The 23,340-nt window shown below is 34.0% G+C and overlaps 1 protein-coding gene and 1 non-coding gene across 3 annotated transcripts in view; both read left to right on the plus strand.

Annotated features, from left to right (window-relative positions):
• nAChRbeta2 (nicotinic acetylcholine receptor beta2) overlaps window positions 1–23,340 on the plus strand; it is a 331,852-nt gene that overhangs the window by 186,368 nt on the left and 122,144 nt on the right. For both annotated transcript variants that reach the window (XM_069838040.1, XM_069838032.1), the window contains one exon: window positions 13,848–13,960. In XM_069838040.1, the coding sequence (XP_069694141.1) occupies window positions 13,848–13,960 (113 nt within the window). The remainder of the gene's footprint in view (window positions 1–13,847; window positions 13,961–23,340) is intronic.
• Window positions 10,539–10,610, plus strand: TRNAY-AUA (transfer RNA tyrosine (anticodon AUA)). Its single transcript has one exon. It is a non-coding gene; the product is annotated as a tRNA-Tyr (tRNA).

A 23,340-nucleotide genomic window follows, 5' to 3' on the forward strand; every position in this document is an offset into this window, starting at 1 on the left:
GTGTGGCGGAAATATTTGTTATCTTTGTAGGCGAACCAGAGGCTAGCTGCAATTGACCTGTGTGTCATTACAAACATATCTTTTCTTTCTTTCTTATAATATTATGAATTTAAAATGTCCAAAATGTGTCACTGGCCTCATGCAGGCCTATGTTACGCATAACATTTAAAGATACAGATTGTCTTTGTTCATTCGTCGTACGTGCTGAATCATATTTTGTCTTTGCTTTCTGGTGATTTAAAATATAGGCTTATCAGTTTTGTTTAAGGGGAGAGGATGGAATTTTTTGGTGAAAAATGAGTAAATTAAATTTTTTTTTTTCTTTGAAATGCTTTGTGATGTGTGGAATGCATAGCATAATATTTTGTGGGTATTTGTGCCCTTGTCAGATGTTAAGACGCCATTTTTGAACTTTCTGCGTTATGGATTTTTAAATCACTCGACCCCTTTTATTGTTGTTTCCGGTAAATTGAATTTTCAAAATTTTTTTTTCTTTAAAATACTCTTTGATATATGTGTGGAATGCATTGCATAACATTTGTGCCCTTATCGGATGTTGAGACGCCATTTTTAAACTTCCTGCGCTATGGATTTTTATAGGGTTTACGGTAACTTCATTTTTTTGCTACATTGCCAGACAAAAATGGATATAATTTCTGAACTATTAAAGATACATGCATGACATTTAGAACACACATTCTTTAGACTATTAGGAAACTTTTCTCTGTAACAGAATTTTGTTAATTGATTTCATTTTAAAACTACGTCTGTTTGCAAGAAAGGAATTCAGAAAAGTGTTATTAAATGTTAACTGTTTATTTTACAAACGTAGGGACTAATATCAAAATTCTGTTACAGCAGTTTGTAGAGCATGCTTTTGCAAGTACATTGCAAAAAACGGGATGAATCTACCTTTAAAAATGGTTTAGATATATCGGTTTTAGTACAATCCTGCATTGGGTATATTTTTTTTCAAATCTGGGCCCTCAAATAATTTTTTTCAAAATATTTATTTTTGGTTGAGTTTCTACATACAAAAAATTAATATTTTACACCAAATAGGAAACAAGTTTTAAAAAATACCGTCCTCTCCCCTTAAAACATAAGTCTATGGTTTATGAACTGATTATTTGAAACTAAACTTTCTAGTTGCGCACAATGTAATAATTTCAGAGGACTTTTTCAATTGCGAGCGCTCAGTTCTTACTTACAAATAGCTTTTTAGAGAACCCGGATGTTCATTGTGGCGCATACATTTAGACAGTAAATATGCAGCTAATAAAAAACTGGATAAAATGAATATTATTACAGAACATTATCCCTCTGGCCTTCCAACTAACACTCTATATACATTTCTGGATTCGCCCATAATGCTACATCTTGAAAAATCACTTATATTCGAACTAAATGTTTGTTAACCTTATTCTACTTAATCATTACTGTTCAATTTCTTTGTTACTTCATGTTCTTGCCTCCTAATTATAATATTTTATAAATTATTTATTATGTCTTGTTCATACATTTCTCTCTTGTATTGTACACTTTGTCTTTTGGCAGCCACTAGTTAGTGGAAGGTTATTCTTGATAAATATAGGCCTACTGGTACAAACTAAAATAATAAATAAGTGAATAAAGAAATAAATGCATAACAAATAAAAATAAGTAATATAAATAAATGTGTCAATGAATGCACACATTAATAAATAGGTAAAGAAGTAAATAACTTGAGAAATAAATAAATAGACATATATATTCATTCATTCATTCATAGTGTTCTGTCCAAGGACAGGTATTTCACTGCAAAACCGAGCATTATACAGGGTGTTTCCAAGCTGGTGTTGCAAACTTTCAGGGATGATGGGGAAGAGCACATATATCAATTTGAGATAAGGAACCGTGGTCAGGAAATGACTGAGTCGAAATTTATAAGCAAAAATATTAATCCGTGGCGCTGCAGCCCATGGACGGCCTAGATCGACCAGCCGGCTGCTGGCCTCACGCCCATATGCCGAAGCAGAGATGGACGATCATCCAACCAGAATGGAGGTATCGTGTGGTTAGCACGATGATCCCCCCCAGCCGTTATAGCTGGTATTCGCAATCGGATTTCGCTACCTATCGTAGCTCCCCAAGTGCATCACGATGCTGGGTGGGCACCGATCCCATACACTGGCCGAAATTTCATGATAAAATTTCTTCCCCCATGAGGACTCGAACCAGCGCGCATTCCGTAACGCGAGTCCTAGGTAGGATGCCTTAGACCGCGACGCCACGGCGCGGGACATAAGCAAAAATAGTTGTGTGGAAATGGAATTGTAATTTCGCACCACGTGCCCTCTTTTCCTTAACCTTTAGAACAGTCGTGGAAAGATGTTATGGGCCGGATGTCTGCTACGTGGGTACTTGTCCCATACAATCTGTGAGCTTGTCTACTGTTCCCATTGACTCATCCGTATTCGAAAATCAGGTCTGCTTATTCCGCTCTCGTGTACTCCTCCATTTCATTAGGACTGATCGACTGGACACTGCAACTTGTACACATACACTGCTGTCTACAGACGTGCATATCAGGACCGACCATGTCCGTTACACATCACGCTATCTGCATTGTTTTAGTATAGTTTCCTGTCCCCATCCCTCAGACAGCGCACTGAACGGAATACTGTAAGTAGACAACGTAAACAACGTCAGATGAATACAGTATGTGTAAGATGTACAGATAAATACATATAAATGAGGTGTACAGAGGAATAAAATTATTTCATTTCCACACAACTATTTTTGCTTGTAACTTTGGACTCCGTTATTTCCGAATCAGGGTTCCTTATCTCAAATTGATACATGTACCCTTCCCCATCATCCCTGAAAGTTTGTAACACTATTCCGGAAACACCCTGTATATATGTTGTATAATCTACATGTTTGAAACCCTCACTATCACTCGCACTCGGTCATTCTAGAGAGAGTACAGAATAAAATCCTAAAACTACTATATATGAAAAACATTCATGTTACAACATATTCCAATCTTATGAATCCATGCTGGTTGAATTTAATGCACCATTTTTTTTTTTACCTTGGGGATTTAGCGAAGTGAATTTTTAATGGCAGGCAGAGTAACTATCTCATGCCCCCATGTTAGATTGCTACCAGTGCACTTCATTAGAACCAGGTACCCAGCTTCGAAGCCGTTAGCCCTGTGAACTTACAATATATTTATGTTCCCCTATTATCATAATTCAGGGTTGTTATCTAAGAAATTAGCAAGTTCTTTGTGATAGTAGAAGAGAAAGAGTGGGGGGGAGGGAAGTGGTCCGTGGCCCATTTCTTTTAGGGCTCATCCCGACATTTGTCTTATTGCTCAAGGGAAACCACGGAAAACCCTAGAGCAGGATGAGATGTCGTGCTGACGACAAGCCAATTGGCTATAGTGGGGTCGGAATATGTTCAGGTGGGAGGTTTTGATTTAATCATTATTCAAAATACAAATACATTAAAGGCCCATAAAAAGTGTTAACAATTAGAACAATGCATCTATGCTGCCAATAACGTGATGACCCTGAAACAGAGAAATAACATTATTAGTGCATTAATAGCCTTGTCTGTGTGTAGAGTCAAGTGGTTATTTAGTGTTCAAGTTGGTATTCGTCTTGTATGTTGTCGTTCCAAGCTAGAGGGTGGAGTACACTCTTAGGTCTTTTATGTTTATCTAGTGCAGGATTGTAATTTCCTAGTGAAGAAATTAGTGGGTTTGTGCTGCTGTACGACTTGGTGTACGTGCAGAAGGCTTGATTTGAAATATGTTCTTGAATTGTCGAAATTTCTAGTGCTTCATGAATCAATCTAACAGGAGTTACTCTAGGAAGTCCTGTGATGAATCTTAAAATTTTGTTTTGGGAAACTTGTAATTTTTTACGAACTGTAATAGGTGCATGTCCCCAAGCAGGACAAGCATATAGTATTACTGACCTAATTAATGTTTTATACAAAGTTAGAGCTGTGTGTATGTTTAGATGTCTGCTTTTATTTAATATTGGATAAAGCTCCACCAATCTAGCATTGGCAAGTCTGAGTTTTTGTAGTACGTGTTCGGAGAAAGTGAGCCGTCTGTCCAGGGTTACTCCGAGATATTTTACTGAAGTTTACCACTCGATTTGTGATCCATTTATGGCTAATTTTGTGTGATTTATGCCGGTCTATTGAATTTATTTCTCCTGCTAAATAATATGGCTTGTGTTTTTGATATATTTAATTTAATTCTCCATCTGAGGAGCCATGGTTCAATGTCACGTAGGTGACCTTGTAGCCTATTTGGCTTCCACGATGCCGTGAGAAATGCCGAATCGTCCGCGTATAGCGCTAGAATGCTATTGTTGAAATTTTGATGAAAAGGTAGGTCATTAATATAAATTTGGAAAAGTATCGGTGCCAGAATGCTGCCCTGAGGCACTCCAGCGTTAATACCTCGCGACGTGGAGTGCATTTCGTTCAGTTTAACCTGGAACGTTCTGCCCCGAATATAATGTACCATCTCTCAGTAGTCGCAGGATAAGAGCACAACAAATGTATTTGTTCAAAACCATAAATGGCTTAATAGACAACCCTGATCTTCTACAGCTAATTAGTTTCAATATTGGTAAATCAAATTTGAGGAAGCAATCTCTCTTTTATTTACAGACAACAAAAACACTATCTCATAAAATGTCTCCATTTTTATTAATGCTTTGAACTTACAATCATCTATCAAATAAACAGGATTTAGATTTTTCGTTATCGTACAATATGTACAAGAAAAAGTTATGTAAAGCATTACTTGAAACACATGTTCTGTGTTAGTGAGTTTTTTGAATAAATGAATTGAGCCTATTGGGCCTGCTGTGTAGTGCTGTATATTGAATTTATTAACATGGTGTTGTATTTGCTCTGCAATTTGCCAATTATAGCTACGCCTACATTTTGCATTTTTGGCTGTGATGTCTGTACTAGGCTCTTTTTGATTTGTTTTAATTTGGTGTTTTTCATTTATATCTGTATCTGTCATTTTTATTTAGGTGGTACCTATTTGTTTTTTTTTCTTCTCTTTTCCATTTTTAATTTGTAATTACACTTGTATCTGTTTTACCTCTTTTTCGTGTTGTATGCAATATGTTTTTTTATCTGTACTGTCTATTGTAATTGGGGCTTTGCCCTGCTATGGACATAAATAGATAAATAAATTTATTTTTGTTATTCTGTGTATAATTTTCAAACTCTAATGTTAATGAGGTTGTCAAATAAATATTGATAATACTGACTGCTATATTTTTCTTAAACGGAAACATAATAGACCTAATAAATAGTGCTAGGATAGCTGGAACGGAATTCCTACAGCTGCAAAGCAATCGTTCCACAATTTTAATTTTCGTGTTTGTTGAATTTTGGCTTATTCTCTGCAACGGACTTAATCTCCACTTCCAAGAATTACAGTTCGTTCTGACGACATCCCTCTAAATAAGGCAGGGAGGGGTTGCAGTAGTTAATGGAGCCTCAGTCCGTGTTGTCTGAATGCAATTAGTGAAAGCTACAAATAGACTCCTTAATGTTCCCCCCAGGGAGGATAAAAGCAGATGAGTATAAAGTGACATTAGATTTAGATCAGCGATTGTTACTGTGCCCATTGGCTAAACCGGGAACACCAAATTCTCTGCTGTTTATCTCCTTGACGACCCCGACCGCTAGTCTACCTAATTTCACTACAAATTCCCAGCGGAGTTAGGGAACACTTGTAATTGCGGCGTAACTTTGATAACGAATTGTTATCTCTGGTAAAGAAAATCTCTAAGAGTCCGCAAAGCGGTTTGGAATAGTCAGAGCTGAAGGGAATTATGCGTAAATATTTCCAAGAAAATGGTGGAATTTGGAATGACTCGAATTTCTGGGCAGGCCGTCTGGCTTAAGCCGTTGCTTTTTGTTTAGGCGGCCCAAATAGCAGTCGAGATGTGGATTATATTCAGTGTTTACGCATGCGGAATCAGATGTGAGTGTAGTGTCCACTTACATAGTCATGTGAATGTTCCACGATTTTCTTTTCGTGTAATAATTTATTAAACATGTGCAGTCAATTTGTTATGTTAATGATTTATTTTCTTTCGGCTTTCCAACGTTCCATCCAACATTAAGCAGAGAATCAAGCAAATTATTAGCAAAATAAATAAATAAATAAATAAATAAATAAATAAATAAATAAATAAATAAATAAATAAATAAATAAATAAATAAATAAGTAAATAAATAAATAAATAAGTAAATAAATAAATAAATAAGTAAATAAATAAATAAGTAAATAAGTAAATAAAGAAATAAATAAATAAATAAATAAATAAATAAATAAATAAATAAATAAATAAATAAATAAATGAACGAACGAACGAATAAACGAATAAGTAACTAAGTAACTAAGTAAATAACTAAGTAAGTAAGTAACTTAGTAAGTAAATGACTAAGTAACTAAGTAAGTAACTAAGTAACTAACTAACTGAGTAAGTAAGTAACTAAGTAACTAAGGAAATAAGTAACTAAGTAAGTAACTAAGTAAGTAAGTAACTAAGTAACTAAGGAAATAAGTAACTAAGGAGATAAGTAACTAAGGAGATAAGTAACTAAGGAAATGAGTAACTAAGGAAATAAGTAACTAAGGAAATCAGTAACTAAGGAAATAAGTAAGTAACTAAGTAAGTAACTAAGTAACTAAGTAAGTAAGTAACTAAGTAACTAAGGAGATAAGTAACTAAGGAGATAAGTAACTAAGGAGATAAGTAACTAAGGAAATGAGTAACTAAGGAAATAAGTAACTAAGGAAATAAGTAACTAAGGAAATAAGTAACTAAGGAAATAAGTAACTAAGGAAATAAGTAACTAAGGAAATAAGTAACTAAGGAAATAAGTAACTAAGGAAATAAGTAAGTAACTAAGGAAATAAGTAAGTAACTAAGGAAATAAGTAACTAAGGAAATAAGTAACTAAGGAGATAAGTAACTAAGGAGATAAGTAACTAAGGAGATAAGTAACTAAGGAAATCAGTAACTAAGGAAATAAGTAAGTAACTAAGTAAGTAACTAAGTAACTAAGGAAATAAGTAACTAAGGAAATAAGTAACTAAGGAGATAAGTAACTAAGGAGATAAGTAACTAAGGAGATAAGTAACTAAGGAAATAAGTAACTAAGGAAATCAGTAACTAAGGAAATAAGTAAGTAACTAAGTAACTAAGGAAATAAGTAACTAAGGAAATAAGTAACTAAGGAGATAAGTAACTAAGGAGATAAGTAACTAAGGAAATCAGTAACTAAGTAACTAAGTAAATAACTAAGTAAGTAACTAAGTAAGTAAATAACTAAGTAACTAAGTAAGTAACTAAGTAAATAACTAAGTAACTAAGTAAGTAACTAAGTAACTAACTAACTGAGTAAGTAAGTAAATAAGTAACTAAGTAACTAAGGAAATAAGTAACTAAGTAAGTAACTAAGTAACTAAGTAAGTAAGTAACTAAGTAACTAAGGAAATAAGTAACTAAGGAGATAAGTAATTAAGGAGATAAGTAACTAAGGAAATGAGTAACTAAGGAAATAAGTAACTAAGGAAATCAGTAACTAAGGAAATAAGTAAGTAACTAAGTAACTAAGTAAGTAACTAAGTAACTAAGGAAATAAGTAACTAAGGAGATAAGTAACTAAGGAGATAAGTAACTAAGGAAATGAGTAACTAAGGAAATAAGTAACTAAGGAAATAAGTAACTAAGGAAATAAGTAACTAAGGAAATAAGTAACTAAGGAAATAAGTAAGTAACTAAGGAAATAAGTAACTAAGGAGATAAGTAACTAAGGAGATAAGTAACTAAGGAGATAAGTAACTAAGGAGATAAGTAACTAAGGAGATAAGTAACTAAGGAAATAAGTAACTAAGGAAATCAGTAACTAAGGAAATAAGTAAGTAACTAAGTAAGTAACTAAGTAACTAAGTAACTAAGTAACTAAGTAACTAAGTAACTAAGTAACTAAGTAACTAAGAAAATAAGTAACTAAGGAAATAAGTAACTAAGGAGATAAGTAACTAAGGAGATAAGTAACTAAGGAAATAAGTAACTAAGGAAATAAGTAACTAAGGAAATCAGTAACTAAGGAAATAAGTAACTAAGTAACTAAGGAAATAAGTAACTAAGGAAATAAGTAACTAAGGAGATAAGTAACTAAGGAGATAAGTAACTAAGGAGATAAGTAACTAAGGAGATAAGTAACTAAGGAAATAAGTAACTAAGGAAATAAGTAACTAAGGAAATAAGTAACTAAGGAAATAAGTAACTAAGGAAATAAGTAACTAAGGAAATAAGTAACTAAGGAGATAAGTAACTAAGGAAATAAGTAACTAAGGAAATAAGTAACTAAGGAAATAAGTAACTAAGGAGATAAGTAACTAAGGAGATAAGTAACTAAGGAAATAAGTAACTAAGGAAATGAGTAACTAAGGAAATAAGTAACTAAGGAAATAAGTAACTAAGGAAATAAGTAACTAAGGAGATAAGTAACTAAGGAAATGAGTACCTAAGGAAATGAGTACCTAAGGAAATAAGTAACTAAGGAAATAAGGAAAGAAATAAAAGTGGGATACATGCTGGAACTCTAGTGTTAAAGGCTCTGTGACCAAGAAATTATTCTTTCCCAATGTACAAGACAGACTATGTTGCAGTCAGTTCTCAACCGACTTCTTTTACACTCAATTTATGACCGGCCATGGAAAATTCGGTTCCTACTTTGAAAGATTTAGGATCAAAAGTGCAGAAGAATCTCTGTGCATATGCAAAGACAATCAGACTGTTGAAAATTTGATTTTTCACTGTCCAGTGTTCGAAAGAAAAAGACACTTTTTAAGATATCATATCTGGGACTGTAATTTAAATTACTCCACACCCCTTTACCATTTACTTAGAAAAAAATGTTGTTATAAACAATTCACAGAGTTTATACACCACATCCACTCAAGACTGTAGCTATTAATTGTATGTAAATTAATGATGGTATAAAATCCTAATGCACTATCTAAAACAAGGTGTCTCTCTTTGGTACATAATAATAGTAATAACAACAATAATTATGTTTGTATTATAGATTTTACTATTGTTCAGTGTTTGATGACAGGTGTATAGTTTGTAACCGTAAGTAATTTTGTTTTTATTTCTTTATTATCGCAAACCACCTATATATTAGGTGTTTAATTTGTAACTAAGCCAATTTTGTGCATTATCTCTTTACTATTGCTTAAAATTATGTATCAATCGCAAATTTATGTAATATTCTTGCAATCTCTCTACACCTTCGATTATAATTTCTAATTTTATTTAATTTTGTTTTAACGGAATGTAATTACTGCATAACGTATTTAGTATTGTTTACTGTATATTAATTAGTGTATTTATATTGTAACTATGACTCATGCCTACTAATACTTCTTTAAAATTGTGTATTATCTCTACACAATGCATTTCACATGTAACAAACTACAACCCTAATATACCAAAGCTAAAGTAGGTTTTCAATATTTGGATAACAATAATAATAACGTTTCATCTAGTCGGGTTTATCGTTGGATAATATTCTGTCGAGTCATTTGCTCTTCTTATAGTACTACGAGAAGTATCAAATCTTAATACATAAAATACTGCAATGAAATACCGATATTACGAGACCCTAGGAACGTCTGAAATTTTTTCTTTATAATCAATTTTTTACATCGGAATACGTCACTTTTCTAAAGAAAAGACAAGCCACCATTTACGCATGAAATAGGGGAAAATAGCATTAGGTCAGATAAAAAGCTGAACCTGCATTGTATTTGAAAATATGGAAGTGTGATTGGTGAATGAAAAACACTGTAACTTAGGGTCGTATTCATAGACGAGACTTTGGACCAAAGTTGACTTCGGAAAGTACAAAGTCACCATTTTCCTATTCACAGTCGACACTTTGACGAAAGTAAACTTCAATCGTGACTTTAGTTCGAAGTCGCCGAAAATCTAGACTTTGACTTTGACTTTCGTTCGTGAACATAAGAAAAATGGCTGATATTTTTTTTTAATGTACCGAAGTAGGCCTACATATGATATTTCCATGCAGATATTCTGTGTCATCATACGATGAAAGAGTAATGGAACGGAGAAAAATTCTCTCCGGCGCCGGGATTTGAACCCGGGTTTTCAGCTCTACGTGCTGATGCTTTATCCACTAAGCGTCGTATGATGACGCAGAATATCTGCATGGAAATATCATATGTACTTCGGTACATTAAAATAATATATATGATATGCGTAAATCACTTCGTGATTTAAGACGGCGCTTATTCCGTCGGATCCCGGCCAACTAGTCACTCATATCGAGTGCACCTCAGCACATGTGTGGACTTCGGTCCTGCGTTCATAGACATCTATGACGTAGTGCAGAGGGCGGCCACTAGAGGGAACCCAAGAGTTGGAGCTTAATCTGAGACGATTCTAACCGGCGTCGGAGTTGTATCCGGTGTGGCTTAGTGGATAAAGCATCAGCACATAGAGCTGAAAACCCGGGTTCAAATCCCGGCGCCGGAGAGAATTTTTCTCCGTTCCATTACTCTTTCATCGGCTGATATTTGGAAAATTGTTGAATTTTCCGAGAATATTGAGGACATCCAGGAGATTATTAAAGCTTCTCATGTCACTTAGCTTATTATTATAGATTAAAAATTCAAATCAAGGTACAGATTTGATAAACAGACAATATTAAATACCTCTTCATGTTTCAATATTCATTGATGAATAATCAAAAACGATTGTCTGTTCCACCAATAAATAATACAATTTATTCCATCGCGATTTTACACTACAGGTACCGGCAAGGATTGATAGCTTAATATTGATTTTGACTGTTTAATTCTATAAAGAATAGGTTATACAGTTGGATATGCAGTTAATTTATAATCCTGCTGTCGTTATAATAATGTTTTCTGCATATTGATTTCAAATAATTTTTAAGTAGTTTCTGCAGAAGACAAGCAAGGAATAACTATGCCATCTGTAAGCAGGATAATATGTCTCTTTCATAGTCTGTCATTGGTGGCATCTTCTTATCTTCTGTATCTTCAGAATAAAATTATTTTACAGTGAAATAATTTGAGAGTTTAATATGAAACTAATGTAACTACAATCGATGTTTTATTCACAACAAAATTCTTAACAGGCAATACTATTTCATATGAAGTCCACCATCATGTTTCGTAGTTACGAACTGTGTTATATACAAGACTGTTCGAACTGAGTTATGATTTTTTGTGGCCAGGTAGAAGAACAAATTATTATCGATTGGTGTAAAGACCTGAAAATGTCAATTTTGGTGCTTACGTTAGTTTCACAATAAGCCCTCGAATAATTTATTATTCTTAATAGCCGTACCCGTGCGCTCCGCTGCACCCGTTAGAAATAAATATAAAGTAATTACATAATTAAAATAGGACGTTTGATCCAGGGAACATTCGTGTTTGATAGAAGGATAAATCGTTTATTATGTTACTTAATTTAAATTGTATTTAAAATATTAAAATGCGATCATTTTGATCCAGAGACCACTCATTTGGTGCAATGACAATTCCTTTAACATGTTATTAACTGTTATTACGAATTATTTTTAGAAAAGCGACAATTAACAGAAAAAGTTTGGCTACAGATTTATTATTATGTTTATATTATATTATATTGCATTATATTATATTATATTATGTAAAAAGTGTGTTGATAACGGATGTACTCCAATTAGAAAGTTTTTAATTTGTTGTGGGAGCTCTTGAATCTCAGGAGGAACAGTTTTACAACTGCGCAACATAATCTGCTTGGCTCATTACCTAATTTTTTGCATTGCATTTATTGCATATATATTTTATGTATTTTAACACGATTCAATTGAGCATAGTTAAAATTTGAATTATAAAATAATGGATTGCTAAGCTAACGTACTATTACTGCATACTAAATCAATACACTCTCGTTGTTCGTTAATTGTCTGAGATAAAAATGAATATGTTCATAAACATTATTTTAAGAAATACAGGAAATGAATATACAGAATAACCTATCAAGTTTTCTGTGCATAAGAAGCTATTTTAATCTTACCTGTCTTCAATTCACTCACAAGTTACTGTAATAACATTATAGCATTATGTCCATCCAGAGAAACTACACTTTCCAATGATGAAATAATAATTCATTATACAAATCGGTTAATTTACCTTCCGATATTACTTCATACAAGCACAGAAACATTGTCTGTAGGCTATGCTTCATAGCTTTCGATTGTTGTGTCCAAGGCCCCTTATAGACGAAGTCATTTGTTTTTTATTTCAATACATCGCCTTAGATGACAGTTATTTTAATTTTAAAACTCATTTATCTCATTAAATATCAGTCCTATCAAAATTTTTCAGAGAATAAAACTTATCAGAAATGAATTTTAAAGAAACTTTTGTTATGTAACATATTTCACAAAAATCAATAATAAGCGAGATATTTCGATTTATTTAATTCAGGCCCCCTTATAACCCCCTCTTTTAAGTAACGTATTTTGAATGCCATATAGCCTAAAATCTAAGTTACAACGAACTTAATTTATATTCCAATTTTCATCGAAATCCCTTCAGCCATTATTGCGTGAAAAGGTAACAAACATACAGACAGACAGACAGACATACAAACAAAAATTTCAAAAAAGCGATTTTCGGTTTCAGGGTGGTTAATTATATATGTCAGGACCAATTATTTTTGGAAAATCGAAAATTACCAGAAAAATTTCGGCTACAGATTTATTATTAGTAGACTATAGATGTAAAGCTGCAAGAATGGTTAACAATCGCTTAACATGTACCGATGTTCAATTATTTCATTGATTTGTGACTCAAAAGATGGCTTTGATTGTGGTAATACCTACTCTATTTCTTTCTTTTCTTTCTTTTCTTTTGTGGGCTCTTCCACTCTTCAGCGGTTGCCCTGAATTCCCTTCCGCCATCCTTCTCGATCCCGCCAATCCTCCTCCTGCATATGTCGGTCCTTCATCATTTGCATGACACCGGCTTTCCATGTTTTTCTTGGTCTCGCACGCTTCCTCCTTCCCCGAGGTGACCATTCCAGAATAATCTTTGGCCATCTTCCTTCTTTCATCCTTTTTACGTGGCCATACCATTGAAGAGTTCGTTTTTCGATTCTTTCAATTACCGACTCTTCCATCTCCATCATTTGCCTCACATCCTCATTCCTTCTCCTTTCCAATCTGGATACTCTAGCAGCTCTTCTCATTCCCTCCATCTCCGTCGCTTGTATCTTACACTTCTGACGTTCAACAAGTGTCCATCCCTCTGCCCCGTATGTTAGTATAGATTCAAGTATAGATTGTAGAATTCTTTTCTTCATTTGTTTGGAAATGGATCTACTCCACAGTACCCCATTCAGCATCTTTATCCTACTCTATTTCAACTATCTATAAATTTAATTCGTTTACAAGGCAATGATTTTGACTGCCAACTTTTGGACACGACCTTCAGATCTCGACTTACCAAAGTCAAAGTCAAAGTCTCAGAAGTATTGTCTATGAATAGGACTTTTAACAAAGTTAAACTTTACTACGAAACTCGACTTTGGGAAGTCTTCATCCAAAGTCTTGTTTATGAATACGGCCCTTAAAGACAACTGTCTTCATTTTGTATTTCAATAACTGTGTCAGAATAGCGCAAGATAGAAACACCTTATAGTACAATGCTACAGTCAGGGTAATAAATCTGATAATCTTGTTGCTTGGTGTTACAGTCACAGACTCCGACAATACTCTGCCCCGTCAGCTGTCGCCTGACGTGTTGTCCGCACTTCAGGGCGTGCGCTTCATCGCCCAGCACATCAAAGACGCAGACAAAGATAATGAGGTGAGTACGTCTGTCCAATAATTGCATGACAGTTCATAAATCATAGCGGTTCAGTGTACAGGTTGGTCCTTGAATTGTACAGCAGCAGCTATGAATCCTGTCATGATATTACGGCCAGTTTCTCCAAGTAACATTTAATTTGATTTAACAAATGTTCAATTAACAGCATGCTTATTTTTAATATTTTGTTACTATGTTTTTCATTTCTTGAACATAATTTTGTTTAATACAACCAAGACTTACTGTAACATTGTGGGAATAGAAGAGGAAGTAGTGAGTGTGTAAAGCGTGCCAGGAGTGAGAAAAGAGGGGGCAATAGTGGACAAAAACCTGTCTATAATCTGAGGAAATGGTGCATCAGTGGGTTGAAATAATATGAACATAATCTAATTATTATCAAAGCTGGTATTAATGTAGGCTACTTATGTAAGCCTACGTGATTTATTTGAACTTACCTGTAGGCTTTCACATTCTCGTCCGTTTCGGCTTTATTTTCATTAATGCTGCTCGAAAATCACGAACAAAATCGTCATCTTTAAAATGATCATAGCATACTCTGCTTATATCAGGATTGAATTTATCCTGTCTTTTGCACTCAATTACCCATTTTTTCTAATTCCTAAATCTTTAGGAATGGTAAAAAAGACAACTCTTTATTTTTATCGTTAGAATTGTTGCATACCGCAACTATCTTATGACGTCAGAATCGCTCTCCTTTCCAAGTCGATCCCTCGCCAACAAGCTCGATACTAATGCAACCCATGAAAAGTTTAGAAGCCTTGAGGCTATGGTGCTAATCCTAAAATCACTGCCTACTGGATCGCATAATAGCGGTGTGCACTAAGTCACTACAGGGTAAATATGATGTGGTGCAGGAAATATGTTCAAATCGATTACTATTGTATGTAAGTAGGAAAGCTAGCGCACCTTTCTTTCCATCAACCTTGTCACTGTCCTCGATCTCCTGTCACTCAGCTGTCCTCTCATTTATCCTACTTGAACTGTAACTCTGAATTATTTAAAAAACATAAATTTTGTAGTTTTTTTTTTTGTTTTGTCACTTCTAATTTCCACAAATGTGTTTCAAGAATACTTAACCTTAGGAACAAATTCTATGCATTAGTATAAAAAGAACCATATTCTCTTTAGAATACCCTCAACCAACATTATATATTTTTTCTTCTGACTTTGCTTTCTGTATATTTTCTTACTTTCTAAAACTAAGATACTGATCATGCACTAAAACTAATCTGAAATACAATGACGTGTATCAAATGGAAACTAATTAAATAAAAGTGTATGCTTTGAACAAAATAATCTTAAAATAACCATGTGAATTTACAAGTCATAAGACAGTAGTTGTTTCTTTCAGATTATGAAATCTTTATTACTTAACTCCTGAGGTCTGAAATCTTTACCCCTATTTAGGAAATTATTTCAGTAAAGAAAGCAAATTTCAATTAATTCTGAAAAGTGAGCTCTTAAAATGCATCTCTTCTTTCATATCGTGTTGGTATGACCTTTCCTTCCACTGCACTACATAATCTAAAAAAAAAAACTTAAAAATGATCAAGTTTTAATCAGTTATTAAAGGATGCTTCGTTAGTTGCGCCGTGATCTAAAGTCAATATTGAATTGTTGATATCGAAGTATTTTGACAAAGTGAGTTTGAGAATTCTTGATGAAATTGCTCATTATGCAGGGTGTAACTAAAAGCTTTCTGACATTAACGGTCTTACTAATAAAAACTCTATATACAGACGTTTAACTGTCTTATACTTATACAATGATTAGCTTGTTTATAAGTCGTGTGTAAATTCCTTACTAATAATCACTACATACGTCGTGTAAAACAGTATAACTGTTAACACAGCTACGTCATAGTTTCGTCATTACTTCATTACGAAAGGTATTAGAATATCTGAGGTTCTTTATTGCATCCGGTAGAGCGCTCTAGTGTGCCGTGTTAAGAATCGATAGTACAACTGGCTCTGATCGATTACCACACTATATTTTGGTCAAAGAGTACAAGCTACAGCAATAATTTTCTACTTATTCTATGCTCTTTGGTGTGTTCTTCTGTAGTTACAAGGCATCCATCATCTTAAAATGACAGTCGATACGAACGGCTGTTAGAGAGGCGGCCATTTTTTCTCTATGTGCAACGCTTAAACAAGGGGTTTCGTGTATATAACTACTGCAAAGCAATTCCCATTGTATAGTTACAGATTGTTTACACATCCATCGCTTATGCATTGTTTATTAGTAACGTTTTGTGTCTCAACGTTGCACAAGTCTCGTATAAAAACTATACACGGTTTATTAGTAAGACCGCTAGAGAATAAAAATATCTTATAATTTACGGACATAGATCCGAAAAGCTTTGTTTCCTTGTTAGAACTAGCTATGTTTTTACAACATAGACGGAAGAAGATACAAAGATACAACACTCTGCATCTTGCGCCATCTGTTTCGATTCATGGTCCACTTCCTGTGTGGAAGACATTTCCAAATTTGGAAGCTGTTGAAATGGGTATCGCCGAATTCTTCGCATCAACAACTATAGTCGCGACGCTGTTATTCCCGGCGTGACTACTCCTCTTTGCTTACGTCTTAGGAAGTCAAGGCTCTATAAAGTCTAGGTAGGTAGTATCGTTCGCCATTTTTGTTCTTTCGTTGCTGAGCCATCAGACTAGGAATCTATTTGCCACACCGTTAAACATTATCATGTCGTAGCTCCTATGATAATAAATCAAACGCACTGTAATTCAGGAAATAATAGAGAGGCAAATAATGTGCTCGTGTGCTTTCGGCGAATGCCAACGAAAGAGCCAAAATGGCGGGCGATTATATTAAGTATTTATCCAGCCTTAGAAAATGCTTAATATCTTCATTAGCGAATCGCAAGACGCACACGTTTAAATGTAGCCGACCTGAAACGTGATTGGCTGCCGGAAATTAGAGCGACGGGACTATGTATGTATTTATTCACACTGCAATGGGTATATACCCGGAGGCAGTGGTAACTAATTACACTCAATAACGACCATAATAAACACAATTAATTAAAAATACAGTTAATAATACCAATAATTAATACTAACAATAATTTATAATAATAATAATAATAATAATAATAATAATAATAATAATAATAATAATAATAATAATAAAAGGGAATATCCTAAATTAAATGAAGCACGATCACTTAAAATAACATTTAAAATAAATCTAATTTGTATCTTAAACCTAAGTTCGAACTAAAACCCACGAGTATGATATGTTCATATCTGCACAAGTACCTTTCCACATTACACTCATTGCGCTGTCAACTCACTCACTGCACTGGAACTACGACACATTTCACTGATTCTATGCTGATTTCACTAACACTTCAAAAACATTTCACTGTTCAAATACTTTGCACTGCCACTATAAACTATAAAGCTTCACTGACAGGAACACGTTTCACTTACACAACACACTTCACTGACACAACATAATTCTTCACTGATACAACACTTCAATAACAAAATATCATTTACACCTTTTAAATACTGTGTATAATTACCGTCTATTAGTAAAGTCCTTAAGCCTATTTTTAAATACGTTTTTGGTTGTTGGTAAAGCCTTTAGTAAGTCTGCAGGTAAAGCATTCCAGTCCCTGATAGTACGATTGAGAAAAGAAAACTTTGCAGTGTCCGTCCTCTGTCTTCTTTCCCTCAATATAGAAGCTGGTAAAGTCGCGAGATAACAAATCTTACTGAAAAGTGGGTCAAAACCATGGACTTTAATGGGCTTTACCTTGAAGATTAGATACATTTCTTGTCACAAAACACTCTAACAAAAATTTTGCTCCAAACCCGACATTACTTATGATATGAGACAGTATCTGTAATTTCGTTTACATTTGTAATAATTCCAGAATAACACCTCACCACAAATCGAATTAAAATTCTGCAACTGTTTTCTTGATATTTTCCATATGTGCAGCAACTATGTCTCTGTATTGTGAGCCCTTAACGTTCTCCACGTCGTAGCCATATATCGCAGTGGTGTAGTCACCAGTCATCTACATAACAATGCTCAATCGAAGGCAGACGCGTCTGTCAGCTCCAGATCGTCGAGGGATGATGGAGAGGAGAACATGTCTTTGGATCAGTCAGGAAACATCATGGTAAGCGTGTTATGAACACGATTTGTGCGTGCTGCATAACCTCAAGGCTCAGTCAATTAACTGAATACATTAAACACTACGGCATATCGTGAGATGTAACTAGGGAAATAGCGTAAAGGCTGGTTCACAATAAACCGGGAACGAGAACCAGAATGAAAACGAGAAGCAGAGGACGTGAATATGAAAATTTTTGATTTACAATAAACCGAGAACGTAGACGACTATGCATATCGATATGCATGTCAATAACGATATGTAAAGTCGATATTACGCATTCTGATGTTATTTGTGTATAATTGACCAATGGCGTTAACTATCAGTACAAGGCAGCCAACATACACAAAGGTTAACCAACTTCGAAATTTCAACTGAAAGATTTCATTAGGTGCGGTGCTATAAATATGCTCATGTATCTTCATTATCACAACCTATTTTAAGTCTACCATAACGTAAAATAGGTCTACTTAGAGAAGAAACATTTGTAATAGAACAAAAATGAACACAACAATAGTTATTGAATTGAAGTATGACTATGTAGTGTGTAATACAACCAATACAGTAATAAAATATGATTCACTTACGATCGGTGTTCAAAGATGCAGCTATTGAAAGCCACGTATTCTCCTTCATTTTCTCATCTTTATTCGAGACGCGCCGCTTATCGTAAACGTGAGGATTTTCCTCAACACTCAATATTAGAATCTCATCAAATAAAACTTGCTCCATGATGCACAGCACAGAACAAAACAATGCATAGGTTATGTCACGGTCTTCTTGCTACAAAATATATGACGACAAAATAGCTTTAAGATGGCAATAGAATGAATCTAGTGGGCTGTGATCGGAAACGTGAACGCCAAAGTTGAAACTTGGCCAACTCTCCGTTCCCGATCCTGGGCTCCGGCAAGCTTTTCGTTAATTGTGAATGCTCTCATTTAAATGTACACATTTTAACAATTTTACCGTTTTCGTTTTCGTTCCAATTCTCGTTTCCGGTTTATTGTGAACCAGCCTTAACTCGATATAACGAGTTTTTCTTTCATATTTTCATTTAGAAGTCAAATGAACATGTACACTGTTGATAAAATATAATATGAGATACATGCGATTTCCAAAGAGATAAGTTACTGGTAAACTTGAAAATATAACGCACAATTTCAATATTACGAAAACTACTCTATTTTTATTTAGTTCCAGTAAAAATTTCGAACCTCAGTTGTGACTTACTAATGGTGTAGTGCATTATGTCCTGTTTATTATTTATTTATTTATTTATTTATTTAACCTGGTAGAGGTAAGGCCATCAGGCCTTCTCATCCCCTCTACCAGGGGATTACAACTACAATATTAAGAATACAATTACAATTATAATTACAATTAATATTAAATTTACAAATACAATAAAAATCGAAGTACTAAAAGATTAACTGATTAATAAAAGCTAGACAGTTTATTGTAAAAATTAAGAAGAGAGAAGCTTTTCTTTTATTGATTAAGTAAAAATTAAACCTACTCTACGCACTAAGAAAATGCTTAATAAGCTTGCTTTGAACGCTACTAAATTCCGACAGTCTCTGATGTCACTGGGTAGGGTATTCCACAAGCGCGAGAGCGAGATTGTGTATGATGATGAATACGATGATGTCTTATGTGTTGGTATGGCTAGTATGCGGCTATTTTGCGTGCGCGTGAAGAGATTATGATATGATGACAGGTAACTGAAACGGGAGGCAAGGTAGGTAGGTGTAGAGGTGTGAAGGACTTGGAAAAGGAGAACAAGAGAATGAAAATTTCTACGTTCGTTAAGCAGTAGCCAGTTTAGAGTTTGGAAGGACGGGGTAATGTGGTCAGCGCGACGGACATCGCAGACGAAGCGAACACAAGAATTATGAACACTTAATTTTTGCGACTGGTTGACATTGAGGTCAGTCAGTAGAAAATCACAATAATCGAAGTGGGGCATTACTAGTGTTTCCACTAGTATTTTCTTGAGTGATAGCGGAAGGAATTTTCGAATGCTGTTTAAGGAATGTAGTATGGAAAACACTTTTTTGGTAATATGGGTTACTTGGTTATTCCAGTTTAAATGCTTATCAAAGCAAACTCCAAGATTTTTAACACAGGAAGCAAAAGAGATTATTGTGTCGTTTAGCTTGACTTGACGTTTAGTGAACATCCTGAAATTCCTGAACTGAAAAGCGTGCTTTATGATGGTTCTCAAAATCTAAAGGCATTGAACTTTTATATAGGCTAGCTCTCATTGTAAAAAAATACAAAGTTGGAAATTGTAATTGACTGTAAGTTTTATACCAATAATTTTTTTTGCTCATTAAATGCAAGTATCATTAAGACACTTACGAGAAAACATCTACTATTTCATGCAAATCTAATACTTCGAAAAATATGACGAAGTTGTTAATTGTAAAAAAAAAAAAAAAAAAAAAATGATCGGAAGTTTCATACGCTACTCTTAAAAAAACGAAAGCTTAAAATCAGTCACCTGCTTCATAATATTTTACATAGAAAGAAGACAACAGGTCTAAACCTATGTAAAGGATGATGATGATTATGATAAGTGAACTGTACAACGTGCATCGTGAAGATACCAAAGAAAGCATATAATATAGGCTATATATTTTTTTTTTTCAAACTGAAGTGCATTTTTCTCTGAAGTTACTGAATATATTTAAATGAAATTTTTACAGTGTTTTCTGCAGTCTATGTTCTAAAACTAGACTTACGGGTTCATACATACCACATACACGACATGAGAAGAAAATATAGGCTATATTCATTGAAAAAATTGCAGAAATTGTTAATCAAAGTTTAATATTTTTTCTGTTTCACTAATTTTTAACTAATTTTGCCTTATAATTTACAATAGCCTATATCTACATTACTTGATAATTAAAAAAAAAAACAAGACTTATGAGTGAAGAATGAGGTACAATTACCAAAGTGGGAAAACAGGTTATCAGTTAGAGCCTTTCTTTTACACTTGGATACAAAACTAATTAGTTGACTTTTATACAGGGTGAACTGCTCGAATGTACCTAATTTAAATTGTATACCGGTAAACGGTTGAAGATAGAACCTTACGGTAACGTTTATATGAAAGGAAAACTCAACAAGTTTCGATATGCACATCACCGTATCTCTACGTGAGCTCCAGCTGTCACTGTGGCGATATCGAGGCGATGAACGATTTCTTGCCAAGCACGTTGGAGCATGTCTTCTGGAATGCTCTCAATAGCCTCTATGATGCGCTCCCGAAGATCACGAAGGTCTCTGACTCGGGTGGCGTACACTTTATCTTTGACGTAGCCCCAGAGAAAGAAATCGAGAAGAAAATCTTGGACATAAAATCAGGATCAGCGCCGAGACGGTCTAGCATCGTATTGGCGAAATCCATTCGTTTGGATTTGTCATCTGGCTCAGACGTTGCATTAACTGCACTTTGTATGCGTACAGTTTGAGCCTTTTGTGGTAAATTCGTTGCAATGTTGATTTTGGTACTTGAAGCTCTTCTCAATAACTTCCGCGGGCTTCCCTCATACGCGGCTTGAACATTTGCAACCATTTCGTCGGATGTTCTACGACCACCACCATGCTTCTTCAACACCGATCCTGTAGCTAAAAATGTATCGTGCCACTTCTTAATGCTTTTAGCAGTTGGAGCATCACGGTTAAACACTCACTGATACTCCCTTTGAACTCTAACAATTGATTTAAACTCCGCATACCACAACACAGTTTGCGCTTTCATCTGCGGTGTCACCATTTTGACCATCGATACAATCTACGAAAAGAAGCCGTGTCTCCGCACCATCTACCGACAGGATTCGAAACTTGTAGAGTTTTCCTTTCATATAAACGTTACCGTAAGGTTCTATCTTCAACCGTTCACCAGTCACATACAATTGAAATTAGGTACATTCGAGCGGTCCACTCTGTACTACTGAATGCAGAATGATCGATTGTATAACCATGAAAATGTGTTCACTAAAAGCTTAGAAATATTGAAATAAATTTTCATATTGAAATTCTTTAATCTTTCAGGCATCACTACCCAGAAAAAATATTTAATCAGGTGGTCAGGTATTAAGAAAGCGGCAAACTATAAGCCTGATCACATCCCATGCTGATCACAAATCGTAAAATTGAAAGCAGTAAAGTAAGAATGATATATTCCGAAGGACACGAGTTTGCTTGCACGTACAGTCTCCAAATAATAGTAAGAATCTTAGTTAATTCTCGTGTAGTATTTTCATGTTAGTCTTCATAAATTTACTATGTACGCTGAAAAATATAAACTTTTATCTATGCAGTGGATAAGAACACTATATTTTCTGGTACACTGCTGGATCATTAAGGCATTACCACAAACATTCTGAATTAGCCCAACAAATCTCGTCTTTTATTTTTTAATGTTTACAAACTTGGAATATTTCTCACATCTTTTTGTTAAGTGTCGGTAGTACTACTCTACATTTATTTAAAATCTTAAGCTGGGTGGGGCCCCTCTTCCTAAATGACACCTCTTGTTTGAAAAATGGGAAAATATAGGCTATGTGTGAAAAGAATTATGCACTATGGCGTTATTTTGTTTATTTATTTATTTATTGACTTATTTATTTATTTATTTATTTATTATTTTGCTAATAATTGTAACATAAAATATAATATATACAGAAAAACTTTAGCTCGCCCCTGAAAGAGTAGAACTCGTGCTCAGGGGTGGATTACTGAATTGAAATTAATAATTATACAATACAATTTGTCTTATGTCTACTATTCAATTATAGTATATAAATTTAAATTTACAATTTTTCAATTTTTATAAAATCCATACATAACTTTTTAAATTTAATACTATAAATATTAGAATTGACAAGATTAGGATATTTAAATGTAAATTTGTTATATATTCTTGGGCCTAAATTACTACTATGATTAAATACTGTAACAGTGTTGCATTTTGGTTCAAACAATCTTAAAGAATTCATACCTTTTGTTTCATAACTATGAGAATACAATTCAAAATTATTTCGAATTTTTGTGTATGAATTTTATTAGTACAATATAATAAATTTGTCTTACGTTAAGTACATTAAAGTCTAAAAACAAATTTTGAGATGGAAAATCAATAGGTTTATGAAGACATATTTTAATTATTTTCTTCTGTAATAAATAAAGTGGATTA

The sequence above is a fragment of the Periplaneta americana genome, chromosome 1 (assembly GCF_040183065.1).
Source record: "Periplaneta americana isolate PAMFEO1 chromosome 1, P.americana_PAMFEO1_priV1, whole genome shotgun sequence".
NCBI classification, from domain to species: Eukaryota; Metazoa; Arthropoda; class Insecta; order Blattodea; family Blattidae; genus Periplaneta; species Periplaneta americana.